The 17,024-nt window shown below is 34.8% G+C and overlaps 1 protein-coding gene across 1 annotated transcript; it reads left to right on the top strand.

Moving 5' to 3' along the window:
- The first annotated feature begins 2,494 nt into the window (after window positions 1–2,494).
- Window positions 2,495–11,596, top strand: PGR7 (proton gradient regulation 7). Its single transcript, XM_011625499.3, has 5 exons — window positions 2,495–3,107; window positions 3,489–3,569; window positions 7,519–7,623; window positions 7,822–7,971; window positions 11,112–11,596. Exons 1-5 carry the CDS (start codon window positions 2,697–2,699, stop codon window positions 11,337–11,339), a joined length of 975 nt encoding a protein of 324 aa, XP_011623801.1. The 5' UTR covers window positions 2,495–2,696; the 3' UTR covers window positions 11,340–11,596.
- The last annotated feature ends 5,428 nt before the right edge of the window (window positions 11,597–17,024 follow it).

Here is a 17,024-nt window from a genome sequence, read left to right as displayed (position 1 = left end):
ATAGACGAAGGTAGGTTGTTGGTTGGTTGATGATATTATGTTAGGTCATATAGGTTCAATTTTTTTTATATAGAATTATGTATCTTTTTTTTTTTTTAGTAACTTCTTCACTATTAGCTTAGTTTGGTATCCCATATTTATATTGATTTTCTAATGCAGCAAGTTTCTTATATGGAATGCCAATAAACTTTCAATTCAAAACAAATGGTCTCCCCCTATCTCTCTCGTATAATCTTAATATCTTACGCATAATAAAGGTTGCATGTCACTTATGATCTCTCTTTCTTGTTCTCTATTGCGTTGTGCTTATGTAAATTATTGGTTTTTATGCATACTTTTATGAAGAGTGCCTATCTTTAATAGCGAGAGAAAATACGTGCTTGTTACAAATCAAATATGTGCTTAATGAAGAAACTTCAATTTATTATGATTTTTTATTTCAAGCAGTTAATTATCTCAAACTTTAAAAAATTCTAAAATACATGTAGATAGTCAAACATGCGCAAAAAGATACATATCATGATATATATAATTCAGATATATGAAAAGCAGTCAATGCCTTTATTTAGATTTTAAAAATTTTGAATATTCTTCAAATCACTGATGGGTGCCTTTACCAGTTCGGTTTAGGACAAAAATTGGATTTGGTAAAATACTGGTCAAAACCAATGTTTGACCAGCATTTATGCGTCCAACCAGCATTTATGCGTCGAACTAGCAATTTTTTATTAGTCAAACTGTCTAAACAAAGTTGGATATTCTTTTTGTAATATATTTTATATTTTTAAATGTAAACTATATTCTTTTTTGTCTTTATGTTTTAAATCTTGCCCAACTAGTTGAGCCGATTTTTACTTGACTAAACCCATTGCTTAATAGAATACTATGTAAAATAATCCAACTTTTATTTTATTTTAATAAAGGAAAAAGTTTATATAAGGTTGAGGCTCTCATCATCATCATTGTCAAAGCCTTTTCCCAATTGATTGGGATCAGCTATATGAATCGTGGTTTGTCATTCTACTCTATTGAGGGTTATACCCTCAAAAAAACCATATGTCACCATATCTTTTCTCTCTACTTGCAATCATATCCTTTTGGCCCTACCCTTTGTATTTTTTTAGCCTTCCACTTGAATGGACTCGCGCATTCTAATAGGTGTTGTATTGGATGTGCGTCACATATGGCCAGCCCACCTAAGTATATTCTCTCTCATCATATCGCATATTGGTATCATATCGAACTTTTTCTGAATGTATTCATTTTGAATTATCCCTTATTGTCTTGCCACTCATTCGTCTCAATATCTTTATCTCAGCTACACTCATTCTATGAGTACATTATTTTTTGACCACCCAATATTCCGCCTCTAGAGCAAAGCTGGTCTTACAATTGTCTTATAGCACTTGCTCTTCAGCTTTATTGGTATGCGGTGATCACATAAATTTCAATTGCACATCTTCACTTCGCCTACCCAAATCTAATTCTATGTTCGACATCTTCCCCAATATCTCCATATTCCTAGATTATCGACCCAAGATATCAAAAAATACTTTTTTTTTTTGTATTTATATATGGTTGAGGACCTTGAGGCTTTGCACAATCAAATTAAGGTGCACCTCAAAAATTCACTAGAAGAGCTTGTTTATAGGTGGAAAAACTTTCAAATCGATCATCTCGGCCTCAAGATGTATACCTGTGAAAAAAGATGGATTTTGAATATGGGAAATAGTGCATTTTCTAAAGCATTATTTGGGGGGTCAATTTTCAAAGTTTTCTAAGTGTTTATAAATCGGTTAGATCTATGCTATTTTTTAAGCTTTAATTTTATAACTAGAGATGAAATAATTTTTAGGCCATCACAAACATTTTTTGCTATTGAAAACTTTGATGGTTTAGAGCCTTGTACAAACCTCACCATTTAATAAATAAGCAATGATCTAATGCAACGGTTGTATCATAGTATCATGCAACGATACTTCTAGAAAACTATGTTTGTGGTATTTGTATGACCCCAAATTTTGCACACACACTCTCTTCATTCAATAATCAATCCCTCCAGAAAAAGTTCAATTTGAACCTTAGATATGATCAAAATGAGTCTCCTCCAAAAAATGAATCTAGACCATTCATTTTGTGAATTTCAAGATCTTAGTCTTTATAAACTCAAAATTATTTTATTCTTTTTTTAACATTGTTCATCTAAAAAAATTAAAAATGAAAAAATCTTTCTAAGGCATAGATCTAAGCATCTAACCAAAATGAACGGCCTATATTAATTAGGCTAAAAAAAATACTTTTTAGGCTGTGTTTTCCAATTTTTATTTTTATAATTGTTCATTAAAATAAAAAGAACATTTATTTCAAAATTTGGATCAAACAAATAACCATAAGATGATTTTTTAAGATGATTACATCATATCACTATACAAAAATTGCATGAAATCATTGCTCTTAATAAAGAGCATTAGGTATAGTTCGTGCATATGTATTGTAATCCTCAGGACCACATTCAACCGGTGGTCAAAGACCCATTAAGACATCTTCGAAATACGGAACCCGTGCTCTGCCTTCTCTCTCTCTCTCTCTCTCTCTCTCTCTACCTTCTCTCTCTCTCTCTCTCTCTCTCTCTAACACACGCAGACAAGTACGCAAACACTTCGGCCCGCCTGAAAATTCCACCTTCTCCCGGGAAGATGCCTCGAACACTATCCTTAAACCTCTCATCTTTCTCCCCGTCTCGCTCTACCCCACTTCATCAACGGCCTGCAACCATTTCTCTCACCTCAATTCATGCTTCTCCACCCAAAATTTTTAAAAACCCATTTCTCAAATCTTCATGTAATCCTCCAAAATTCTCTCTTTCTGTCGCTGAGATGATCCCAAGTCAATTGCAGAGTAAACCTTCTCCAGCTGAGGTTTCAAGAACAATAATGGAGCTCAGCTCTCAAGGAACGCTTTCTATATTGACCCAAGATGGTTGTCCTTTGGGAATTGGTGTTAGGTTTGTTGTTGATTCTCAAGGGATTCCTGTGTTGTGCTTGAACCCCTTGAATCAGCTTGCTTCTTTTGTATCCTCTGATAAAAGGTCCAGCCTCCATGTACAGGTAAATTTCCTCCAACTGCCCCACAATTTTTTTTAAAAAAAAAAACTTTGGGTGATTTTTATTTCTTCTTTCTTTCTTGCATCTTATATATATATATATATATATATATATATATATATATATATATATATATATATATATATATAAATTTTGGGAAGATTTAAATTATTCTTCTTTTCGATTGGTAAGTTCAATTCGTATTTTTCTTGTTCGGCATTTTTAGCTCCTTTTTGCTGGTAGTTTGATTCCTCTTGTATTTTAGTTGGGTATTTTTTTATCCATTCCATTTCTCTCAGTCTTACTTATGGTTCAATTTTGTTAATTGCAGTCTCTTTTATTCTTTGTTAATTTGGTTCAATTTTGTGATTGGGTTTTGATCAGTTAGGGCAGAGTGGGTCAAGGACACCACAATGTACTTTGCAGGGTCTGCTTCTTAGACCACAAGATGAATTTCATACTAAGGTAAATCATTGTCTGTTAGCAATGCAGATTAATAAGATAAATATAATATGTTATATGACGAGCATCCTTTTTTTCACAAGTTTTTATTGTTATTTTGATATTGCATTGTTAATTGGTGTTGAATACATGTCTAGAGAACATATTAGAACTCAATATTTAAATTCCATGTTTGATTCTCGTTGAAATCCTTGATTATGAATGTGTATTTAATCTTCTCTTTGAGAGTGAGGCCCTCAGGACTTACATATTACTATTATCCTTTTTGTGGAATTCTTCTATAAGATCAGGAAATATGCTTTAGTTCTCAAATTCTGAGTCTAAATTCTTCAATCATTTGTTTGAATCTTCATTGGTGACCACAGGAACTGTTCACGCACTCAAACATGGTTTTATTTTCAGTGTTTCAGTGAAGACTTCCCTCTTACCTCCTTTCTTTACCAAAGCATGGTCTCTCATGGGAATAGTTTATTGCAATTCAAGTGTCTTCTACAATGTACACCCTACATATCTGCTCTTTACTTTGTACTTTATTATATAGAAAATAATGTTAAGTCATTGATGTTTAAACTCGCCATTATTTGGAAAACAGTAGTCAGATTGGAAATTTAATCCTTATTAATAAGCACAAGCTTTACATGGGAAATGAGTTACCCAGTAGGTATGCCAAAATTCTTACTTTAGACATATGCTTCACGTGCGCAATGTTAATGATGCCACCCTTTGTATTGGGTGACGTATCGATAGATCATTACTCCCCCTCCTATATAGGAATGTAGGTGGAAATAGCGTGGTCCGCTATAATTCAAGGGCATGGGCTTTTGTATTTTCCATTTGTCAAGAAGACTTGCCACAATGCTTAAAACCTTATGAATGAAAAACAGTTCCTCGCATATACCAAAAGTATATGCTCCTGTGGGAACATATTAGCATAATGTACATTTATTCGCTTGGGTAAACTCCTAGCTAAGTGTACTTTTAGCTCCCAAATTTTGGGGATGTAACTCCTCAACCCAGTGAACCTGCCAAAGAAAAAAGAAAGGATACACACTCTATATATGCTTGAAGAAAATAACATCATAGGATTGAACAAAATAACATTCAATTTTGGATAGTCAGATCTAAGAGTTTAGGAACTCAAAATCCCTTCTTTTTTTTTTTGGATGCACACTCTAAATTGGATCTGATAATCGTAAATCAAGACAATCCTCCTGCCAGATTACACTATATGCTCTCCAATGGCCATGGCTCTCCAATTTCCAATGGCTATGGCTCTCCAATCTCCATACATGTGAAACATGCTACTAAAATGTGAAATACATGGGAATTTATTTGATAATGCTATAATAAGACCCCCTTAAGCTTCCTTTTTTTTTTTTTTTTTTCATTTCCTCGTTTGTTGAATTGTTGACGATATGACCACCTTAAGTATCCTTAAGAATTATTCAATAATGACTCTGGTTTCCCAGTTAAAAAAAATTTATAAAAAAATTGTGGATGTTGTTTGTATCTTAATTTCAAAGGTCTGTTTCTCTCCATAAGGAGGCTGTTGTTGAGAGTTGTGACTGAGTTGAGTATGTCTTGCAAAGACCAATGAGCTGCACAGCAAAAGAACTTGACAATGAGGGTGCACATGTGAACAAATCAAAGAAAGGCTGTTTGGTTGGCTACATAGCTAGCTTTGTTATACAGGAATCTTAGAAGAGTTAGGGGATCTTTACCAGTTTACTTGCTCGATTTAATTAAATACATGTTTATGTAAAGGCATACCTTTCAAAATGAAAACTAGAATGCCTTCTGGTGTATAAACATTCTTTTCAAATTGCGTTTGAAACTATATTCTGGGTATAGAGTTCCCAACCTGTGAGCAGCCTATTTTTTGCTACTTATACATTTTCTATACTCAATACAAACGTTAGCACCTTCAATGAAAAAAAACTATATTCTGGGGAAGCATTTGAAATTCAAGGTCCACAACTCCACAAGTTTTGAGTTTCAAAGTTTCTACTTTTAATGAATATCCAAAATCAGGTGAATGTAGGAAAGTCGCTCAAATGGAAATGAATATTTTTTATTTGGATATTGTGTGCAACCTGTTGCATTGTAGTTTTGGAGTCAACTGGGAAGATGAAAAATCAAATAGTGCTATGAGGAAAGTACTGGACTTGCATGTGTACACAAGTTTAACCCAGAAAACTTTTAAATTTATGAAATTTACTCAAGAAAATGCATACACACATGCAGAAAACATGCATGAGTTCTTTAATCAGTAAAGCAAACAACTAACTGGGATATGCTAAGATTGGTTGTCACTGGGTTTGCAGAAAATTGTTAATACTGCAGAGGGAGGTTCAGCTAAGGGGCTTGCTTGGATGTTTAAGTGCATCAACTGTCTTGATCTTTTGTATGCCCTCCATTGAGTAACGGGGTTGAAGCAATTATGAGGGTTCTGGATATGGTATGGGGGAGAAATGAAATTTTCTAGTGTATGTTCCTAGGATGGTGGATGATGGTGATAAGACTGCTATTGACTGCATTTGTATGTGTTGGAGACTTGCAATGAGAGAGGCCCTTGGTAGGAATGAAAAGAATATGGATATTATATAGAGCGGATGGTAGTAGTAGCACACTATCGTCCTCTGCAGCAACACTTTCTAAAACCCAAATTATCGTTATTATTATTAGTTTAGCAATTACCCCTGCAAGCAAAGTTGTTGGTTTGGCTACAAACACCATGACAGCAGCAAATAAGTTTAATCCCACATTTTCAAGTCATGTGCTTAGTAATTTTATGATTAGGGATGTTTCATAATTGATGAAATCATCCTAAATCTATGGGGTAGTAAACATCTGTATTTAAAGCTCTTTGCATTAGTCTGTCAAAGAGGAATTGTTTTGTTCATTGGAGTTTTCCTATTAAATAATACCAAGGCCTTCTTCATCTCAACTTGAAAACATAAAGGGAAGGGAGTCGAATAAGGAGCGGGCTCTAGGTTGGGGTCTGAATTAAAGTAATTATATCCAAGGAAAAGAAAGAGGTCTTGGGATGGAAACTTGTTAGCTCGAAGAACAACTCTGAGGGACCAACCAATTCATTAGGAAAAAACAAACGAGGAAGCAGCCAAGTAAAGTGTGTTGTGTGGTAAAGGGGCCCATGGGGAAATGTGAAGAAAATCCCTTAAGAGAAGCTTAGTTTAATCTGTCCCCATGTAAGTCATGGAAATTGGTGGGAGGGACACTTTACTATTGGCCTCTTTGCCTGAAGACCTCTGCTTTTTGTGACGGGAAGATGTCACTGCTCATTTTTCCATCTGACATGGTTGAAAAATCAACTGCTAATCCATATTTCCACCTGTGTTTTGTTTGGTAGAATCCGAAAAACTATGTGCATAATAAAAAAGTGAGTGGTTGAATCTGTTAATTTTTAAAATCATTGTATACAAAGCTGTCAGTATTGTAAACACTGATATTTTGCTTTTATTTAAGTGAAAAACTTACTTGAGATATTGGTGTTTGCAACACCAATATCTAATTGAAGCAAAAATTATATTGTAAGATATCTTTGTTTTTTGATAGATTTTTATCATTTGGATAGGCTGTATTGTAAAATAACAGTGCTTGAAATGCCGTTATTTTGAAAAAAAATTTAGGCTTTATGATTTGGATAGAAATTGTATTCTAAAGTATCACTATAACCATTGATATTTTGAAATAGTAATTTAAATAAAAAAGAACTTTTGATGGAGGGGTGAAAGAAGGAATTTTTTCAACCATTTACAGCATGGGTACGGAAAATGATACCAGGGCAGCGTTAAAATGAGATGCTCGCTTTTCTTTTCTGGGGCAAAATAATGATGCCAATATTTTTGATGTCTATGATGCTTAGAGGCTAGTGTCAAGGTTAGCATTTGTTTGTTGGATGACTTTTCTAATATAATTCTTCCTTATCCAGAAACTTCAAACATTATGGAAAAAGAAGTTTGGGGAAGAGGTGGATGAAGGCGTTATTCATATAGTTTCGGTTGATCAGGTGCTTCATTTAGAGGATTTCAAAGAGGTAAGCAAATCATTACAAGTGGTTCTGAGGGGTCAAAAGAAATTGATTGTGGTCTTTGAGAGATTTGGAAATTGCGCGTTGTAGTTTTTCATATTCTTGCTTTGGAAATTTGGATCATGAGCCTCCAAGTTTCTCTTGGGGCTTGTGATGAAGCTTTTGGTTGTTGATACTGCTAATCCTTTTTTTTTCTTTTTCCAGGATTGCTTGTGGGTGACAGGGCCAGATTATAGGAATGCAGTGCCAGATCCCCTTCGTGACTGTGCCGGGAATATTGTAAATGAGATGAATGATAAGCTTATGGAGGATGTCCTTCGCTTTTGTGACATCTTTGTAGATTTGGATTTTCAGGTTGGTATGGGAAGATGTTAACATTTCCGAACTTCAGTCATGCATATGCAATTTTCATCTGGAAAAAAATAAATAGGTTAGTAATATAGTATTGATAATTTGACTTGGCTTGCATAGCTTCTTTTTTTTTCTTTTCTCTCCTTGATAAGTGACTAGGTTTGCACGACTTACCCTAAAATTTGACTTGGCTCTCATGTATTTGAAGTTGACTATGAAGTATATTAGCTCGTGCATGTTGGACATCGGTTTTTCTAATTTTTGTTGTCGTATCCAAGCACTACACGTATCAAGCAAAATATATACTCTATTGCTAGATATGAATAGTGGAGGGCATATTAGATTTTATCCTAAAAATATTGTTTCATTGAATGTTTTTTGAGAACAATCGTTGCACAATTAGAATTAGTATCATAATTATTGTACTTAAATTTATGCAAGTAATAGGATTTTACCTTCGTAAACTCCAAGCCCTATCAATATACAAATTCTTGAAACCCTAGAATCTTCTAATGCATGTTTTTAGGTGTGATCTCCACATAAAAATTGAAACATCTCACAACTCGAATTTAATTGAGTATTTCTTGTGAGTCAAAGACTTTTATGAGTCATCCTCTGACAAAACTATATTTAGATATCTATTTCGACAATTGGAAAAAAGCAAATATGATACGTTAGGCTCTAGTATAAAAGGAAAATGGAAAGAGTAACAAAAAGATTTACTTTGATTCTTGAAACTTTCTTGTCATGAGTAATCCCAATTATCTAAGAAATTAAGATGATGGTGTAATGCACTTGATTTGGTATACCTGTGTGTGTGTCCGTGCGTGCGTGTGTGTTACCTATGTGCATCGGGTTTATCTCAAATTCCTGTTTGTTATGAGATGTGATAGGCATGTAATGTGTGTATTCATGCCTACTTTCTGCTGTAGTTAAGCTGAAATGGTAAGGTTAAATTTGAACTCGGTCTTGGAATTGGGTGTGATGCGGGTCGCTGTCAGCAAGTTAGAATCAGCCAAGTCATTAGAAAATAATAAAGAAATATTCAGAATTGGTAAGGCTCAGCCAGTTCCTATTCACTGGTCAGCTTTGAGTGACTCAGCCGTGTCTAGCAAGTTTTAAGTACTGGGCTGAACTGAATCTAAAACTTCAAGATACATTATTTAGCTCGTGGTGCCAGGATGAACTCCTATGACGAACCTTGTTTTATAGTCATTGGTTCATATAGTTGGAAAATTGGAGCACCATACCATTCTGTGATTATGAGAACAAGGTTGCCCCCTTATATAAACCGTACTGCTATGTATGTATGTATGTACATGTATATTTATATGTATATATAGGAAAAGCTTAAAATAACCACTGGGCTAATGCTTTAGAAAAATGCCACCCCCTTCCTCCTAAGATAATGATGTTGTGGCCATTTGTTTCACCATCATCACCATCATCAGAGTGCCTTTTCCCAACTATTTGGGGGCGCTATTTGTTTCATCACCAATTGTGGGTATTTGTTTAACCCCATTTTTTGCACACACATCCTCTTGAATCTAACGACCAAGCCCATGAAAAGAAATTTGAGAAAAAGAACCCCTAAAGATGGCTTTATATAGACAGATTGTTTTTCATTCCGAACCCCCAAAGATGGCTATATTCTATGATACAGCTGTCTCTTTGAAGACATCGAATAAAATTATATGTTATCATAGAGTAATATGTCCATGAGCTTCCTGCTCAAGTACATCTAATATATTTTCAAGGGAGAGGGCACTCCCCGTTAGTTGAATGTGAAGTTTTTTGCACAATTAGTGTTCCCATTTTTTTCAAAGGCTGGTGCATTGTTAGATCCAGTGTTGGATGTGCACAAAATCAATTATTGTTTTTGTTGTTTATCAAGTTTTTTTTTTTCTTGGGAGAATACCCAAAATTTGGGGTAAAAAAGAATCCTGTTTGGAATGTCTTTTTCAGGGAAGTGTATGGGAAAATGGTTATGTGTTTGCAAGTATTCTCCATACACACACACACACACACATACTGCAGACTTCCTTTTCACACCATTAATTGAAAGTATAAATTCTGAAGGGTTTTCAAATTCCCTTTAAAGAAGCCTTCCTTAGTAGGTGATCAGCAAATTCAGCCGAGCACAAAACCATAAACATGGTAAGCAAAACAATTTAGATGAAATTTGGGATGAGATTAATTTGGTGTAATGTATAATATCATATTGTGCATTGAACAAGCTCAAGCTGAGCTTGATTCAACTTGGTATAGGTTGCTTAAAGAGTCCGCTAATGTGCGTAGCTTAGCTCAGCTCATCGAGCCAAAAAATATTGCTCAAGCTTGGTTCATTACGTGCCGAGCCAAGCTGGGTTGGCTTGTTGACATCCTTATTCCTTAGCAACTTTATCTACGTCCTAACATTGACATCTAGAGGCTTTTATTCTAGTTTATTATTCCCAGTACTATAATTGTCTTATCTATTATGAGTACATCAGAGTCCTATGTTTTCTTATCTGAAATTTTGTTAGAGTTGCACTTTGATTATGTATAGCAATTTCAGTTTGTCAATATTTTCATGCTTATCCTATTGGAAGCATGTTAAGTTCTCAAATGATGAGTATCCTCACTGCTTGGTCCCCTTGTTGTTTTATTTTTGGATTATTTCAGTACCACTAAATGCAGGATTTGTGTTCAATTTCTGTCTTATGGTTGTAGAGTTATTATTAGGCTTCTAGTGGCCACAATTGACATTTCGGAAAGTTAGGAAGTATTTTATGATCCAACATATGGCAGGAAGATCATAGTTATCGGTTCATGTCATGTTCAAATGGGTCCCACTCTGTTTGTTTGTTTTTTTTTTTTTTTTTTGGGCAGTTCAGTGGGAGGGGGGTCACTTACCCATGGTAGGAATAGTATTGTCCAACTCTCCTTCCCTTCCATCCACCATTCGGTTGACAGTGTTCACCCTAGGGATTATGGGTTTTTCTTAGTCCATCAGATTAAAAGTACTCTGCCCCTTTAAAGGAATGTTCGAGAACTAGAAACCATACTGGACTGTTGTAAAGATATGTTTTACATCTTGTGCATTTTACAAGTGATCTTATTTGTTGCGCTAGAAACCCCATTAAGCTTTTTATATTCAACAGGTGAAAAATGCGAGGATGGTATGGATTGATCGGTTAGGGTTTGATGTACGCATTCTAACTCCTCAAATGGATGTATTGGAGGTCCGCATACCTTTCCCTAGAGAGGTAACAGATGAGAAAGGTGCTAAATCTTCATTAACTTGCATGTCACAACTTGCATGGGAAGTGGAGAAAAATTATAGTGGCCCTGAATTTGAGAAGGTGAAGTGCTTCAAGAAGTTGAGGTAAATTTGACAATTGACTTGGATAACACTGATAAGCATCACATTTTTGGAGGTGTGGTGTCTTGTGAATTTATTGACCTTGGGGCCTGCGAGACCCATTGTTTTGGTCCTTGAGGATGTTTTATTTCTTTTCGACTATTGTACTGCTAAAGAGTAGATGAACTGGTTCAGTATCGAGAACTTTGTTTTATGGAGATTGAAGCCTTGCGGCTTCTGAGTTGCATGCTGTACAGTTCAATAAATGCTCACACTCTTTCTCTCTCTCTCTCTCTCTCTCTCTCTCTCTCTATATATATATATATCTGTGCATCTGCGCAATGTCTCTCTCTATTTATGTGCATCTGCGCAATGATGATTACCCCTTGATTAGAGCTGAAGCAAGAAATTTTGAGGTGTGGTGCTGAGTTGTATTAATTTTATTGAGGTTTTTAATAAAAACAACCAGTTATGGTGTTGTTGAGCTCCTTCAAAATACTTCAAAGGCAACAGCTTGAACTTGTTATGATTCTATAAGCTCTGGTCTAGCCAATATTTACTAGTTTATTGGCTGGTATAGCAGGGTGTAAATGCCAGAATCGTTTTGAAATCCAACCACGATCTCTTTTGGTCCAATATAATCAAGAAAGTTTTTGGAAATCTACTCTGATCTCGCTTGGTTTAATGAATTAAATATAAGACCTGATTAGGAGGAAGATGGGCCTGAAACAAAACTTCTGAATCTGAAGAAGAAGAAGAAGAACAAAATCATATATGCTCTTGTAATATGCCTGGTGTAAATGTTCTAACTACTTATCCGACTAAGTTAATAAAACAAATGGAAAATTTTGAAGAAAATGAAAAATTAAATTTATTGAAAGAATATTTTTAAAATTTAAATGAACTTAAAGAAACTAGAAAATTCTATAATTTTCATGATATATTACAAAAAGCAAGTAAACAATGACACATGCCAAAATTGTGAAGTTCACTTCAAAATAAGAGAAGCAAGGGAAAGTTGTGATGTTAAGGATTCGGGCTTGGCCTTGATTCGTTAAGGTGCTAACATGTAACTATATTTTCTAAGTCCTTGTTTTTGTAAAAAAATATTTAACCACAGAATCCTCATCATCATCTTTCGATATTTATCCTAAATTACTTGAGGCCGGCGAGATTTATCCTAAACTACTTGAGGTCGGCTACATGAGTCTTGTTCCATCATTCTGCTTTATCAAGAGCCATATCCACAATCATGACATGAATAACTATTAAAAACTATTATTTTTGGGTTTTAAAAGTATATAATCCGGATCATCCCCACTTACCCTTTGAAAAATGCTTGGGGCCTTGGCAATAGTAGTGCCACACCTCATAATGAAATCTTTAACTCCAATCTCACCAACGGGTAGGGGAAAAGTTTATAAATCAGATGGCATGTATTTACCATTGGTTGCAGGGCGTCAAAATAACCATGTTCTACAAAACATTTCCAATTTTTGTAAATTTTTTCAGTTATCAAAATTACTATGTTTTGTGACGCTTTTTCATTTATCATTAATTCTTTCCTAAGATTGATTGTATAGAGAAAGAATGTGTGCAAAATTTTAGGTATGATAAATAGAAAAGTATACAACAAGATTTACTTAGATACAAGGAGGTTAATTATTACTGATCATTAGATGTGAAATCGGGTTGTTGGAGATGTGCCATTGATTGGGCACAAAGTCGAAAATAAAATTTTTCAAACATTATGGCACATTTCAATCCATAAAATTTTACATTCAATGGCTAAAGTCCAATTGTGATACAATCCCTATATAAATAGCACTATCATGAGTTTTTTTTTGGACTTAGGCCTTAGGGACAGAGATACTCGGGGGAGGCCTTGATGTTGGGGAATCTGGTTTCAAGGGTGTAGCCTAAGGAGCACAATATGCACTTACTCTTTTGAATAAAGAGATTCTTTTTATATGAAATTTTGGGATCCTTTTTATAATAACCACAATTAGCGTTTTGAAAAATAAAAATATATATTTCATCGCTAAACATTCAAATCTATTTTTGGATGTTCTCATTTCATTTATAAGACAACCATCTTTTTCAGCACATGTGAAGGGCCTTTAACGATTTGCTAAAAATCTCATGCTCCCTGCAAGTATATTGTGCCTTTACTCCCTCGGGTAAAACCCAAACCTATAGACTAACTTCCATAAATAAACACATTAAAAAAAATAATGTCTCAAGATTGAACAAAGAACGTCCGGTTCTTAGAGGAGATCTATGCTCTAACAAACTCCAAATGCAAATTTTTTTGCTTTTGAAAATAATCATCTAGATTCTTAAGTGCAAATTTTTTGCTTTTGAAAATAATCATCCAGATTCCCTAGGTCGTTCTATTTTTAGACTTAAAAAATATCCCAAGCTGGAGTTCCAACCTAGGGAGTAGATCAACTGTACATGCTCCTGTGGGAGCATACTATACATTCTCCTTTTTTATGTGATTGATTTCTAGATTGAGCTCGGATCAGGGACGTAGATGTTTTCTGGCAAAGAGTTTTACCGAGGGTATTGTATGCTCCTGACGGAGGTTTTATTTATGGTTCTGTCATAAGTGATGGTTATGAGGATCAGAGCAGACCGGACCTGACCAGTCGAACCGTTAAAACCAGCAATTGGACCCTTGGCCGGTCCTACGAAGACAATGAACCAGAATTGACAAAAACCCCGTCAGAATTGGCATTTGACCGAAGAACCAGTAGGTTCGGCTGGTTTTTCCAAATCTCTTCACAAGTTGTAATCATTTCAAGTATTCTTGCTATATTTGGCTGAATTGTTTCCTTCTTTCCAATTTTTTATGTTTTATATTATTAAATTTTTTATTGCCATAAAGTTGTACCAAAAAATCTCACGATTTTGCCAATGTTAAAAAGAAAATTACATTGCTTTCTATTCTCTAATAAATTTCAAATTGGTTGAAATTATTGTCATTATTGTGCTTTTATTTTATTTTATTACACTTATTTTTCTTATTCTATTTGTTTTGACAAATGTTATGAACTATTAAAGCGATGCTCTTGTCAAGAGCATGAGATTACAAATATTAGATCAAATAGTTAGAAACTTGCAAAAGGGAAGAGAAACAACATGTTTAGTGAAGCCATTGGCAACATCATTGGCTTCATGCATGGTGTGACCAAAGCTTATCCTCAAATTAGACAGGGCAAAAATGTTTTGAATTTTTAACCAGAGGGTAAATAAGGACAGGGGAATCTTTTGCTCTCTTTCACACCACTTAATAACATTCAGATGATCCCCTTCAATTATAATATCACCAATGAAACCCCTGTCGATAATAATATGAAAGCCTTGAAGGAGAGAAGCCAATTTAGCATGATTGGCAGTTGTAGACCCACAATGGCCGAATAAAAAAAAAAAATTAATCCAAAATTGTTGCGAAGAAGCCCACCAACACTTGTACGCCCTAGATTTTCAAATGAGCTGCCATCAAAATTAAGTTTGACGTAAGCTTCTAGAGGTACAATCCAAGTTCTAAGTGGACGGCTAGAGTGAGAAGAGGAATTAGCTACAAATTTCAAATTGATATAAATATTCATCCGAAGTGTACCCCGTTCTTTAGGCGTAGAAGAGAACAAATTCCAAAGAGATTGTAAAATGAGATCTTTTACCCTTTAAATACTCTGAGACACCCCATCAAAGGTTTTCCTGTTACGTTCTAACTAAATCTGTCATAAGATTGCACTTCAAAAAAAATTTCAGATCACAATTCTTTTTTTTGGTAATCCAACAACATAAATATGGTTAATAATGCTGATGAGATTCAAAAGAATCATGAAGAAAAAACCCAATAAACAGAATGAACCTATATGATCTTTTCTTGGGAATACTTTTTTTTTTTTTCTTTTTTTCTTTGTTGTTTTCTTCACCCCTTTCTTTTGGCAAAAGATCACTTACATGTGATCTTTATTATAATAAGATAAATTTCAAAATAAAATCAACATAACAATAAAACCAAGATCTTAACAACTTGATGTCATTGAAATAACTATGCACTATGCTTGAGAATAAAAGATAAGATTACAAGAAACAAAAATGAATAGTGCTGGAGATTACCTCAATCGGGCTTATTATACCCCACGCTGAGTAACCACCATCCGATGGCGCGGGATCAACGGTCTAGCTTTAATCTCGAACCAAGAGAGCAAATTTCGGCCACGCCACACTAATGGAACATGAACTCCTTTGATCACAAATTCAAACCCTAAGTGAATTCTCTTAGCAACCTAGTTTGAGAGAGATGGATTCTCTTTTGGCTAAACCCTAAAACCCTTAACCGTGAATCGATATTTGAGAGATAGGAGAGAAGAACTTCATAACCTAAACCCTTAGGTTCTTTCACAATGGGAGAGAGAGATCAAACATGAGAGAGTGGTGTGTGTCCCCTTTTTGGGATATGAGAGAGAAAGATAGGAATTAGGTACAAAAGATAAGGTGTTGAGATTTTTTGGTAGAGACAATCCATTTTTATAGGCTTTGAATAATATTAGGGTTTCCTTAGCTTGCCTCTTCTTGTGAGATTGATGACTTGTGGAGTGAGAGATCTGAGTCATCTATTCCATAGATGGGCGATCAATAATGGAAGGTACATGAACCATTATCCCCCTTTCCTAAACTAATTTTCCATCAATATATTTAAATAAAATAATTATCATGCATTCTATAAAATTGCATGATCCATGTTCTATAAGGATATGTCAAATAATATCAAGTAGATAAATACTACCAAATATAAATAAGATAAGATCCATATCAATTCAAATTGACGATATCTCTTTAAAACAAACTTGCTACAAAATAGATAAAGCCATGGTCAATATATCCCTTCCAAGATTTGACCACATGCGACAAATCAAACTAACATTATCTTAAAAACAAACAAGAGAATACAAAGAGGATGGGGCGTGCCACCCTTTTGTGGCACATGTAGGCCCCCACCCACATGCCACATGGTGGGCCCATGTGCACTATAGCCCCTCATGGAATTTATATATATTTAAAATTAATAAAAAGATTTTAGAATATTATTTGAATATTTAAACAATTGTAAAATCAATATCTTTAATTTTATAAATCAAAAAATTATAAATAAATATCCAGGGGTTCATAAAAATTCAAATAATAATCTTAAAATAATTTCTATCATAAAACAAACACACTTAAATTAATTTGATGGGAAAATGATCCATATGGTTTAAGAATCAACAATTATGGGGCACTCCACCTTCAACTGTGGACTACAGACCACACTTAATTTATCAGACCGACCTAGTGTTTTTCATGACCCACAGTCCAAGTAGGGGCTCATTAGCGGATCACCAAAGTCCGGCCGATGAGCCAAGGAATCGCAATCGCAGTTTGTGGATTTCAGGTCCTCCCCTAGAGACGAGTCAAGATCACCACGACCTGATGCGGCCACAGCTCTATGGCGTATAGTGGTATCTCTTGGACACGAATACGCTTCACCCAAAGGTGGATATCTGGCTTTCCCGAACGATCTATCAATATACATGTCGTGTGATGGAACATGGATGAGGTTTTGGCTCCTATCTCAGTAGGCCACCATCACATACAAGGGTCACACAGTCCATCGGCTCACTCATCTGGGCATATTCTCCGACCTTATCAAGGGTTAACC

Source organism: Amborella trichopoda, chromosome 12 (assembly GCF_054954075.1).
Source record: "Amborella trichopoda isolate Santa Cruz 75 chromosome 12, AtrichopodaSantaCruz75HAP2 v2.0, whole genome shotgun sequence".
In the NCBI taxonomy this organism is placed as follows: domain Eukaryota; kingdom Viridiplantae; phylum Streptophyta; class Magnoliopsida; order Amborellales; family Amborellaceae; genus Amborella; species Amborella trichopoda.
The sequence above is the reverse complement of the archived record's forward strand: the minus strand, read 5'-3'. Positions and strand labels throughout refer to the sequence as shown.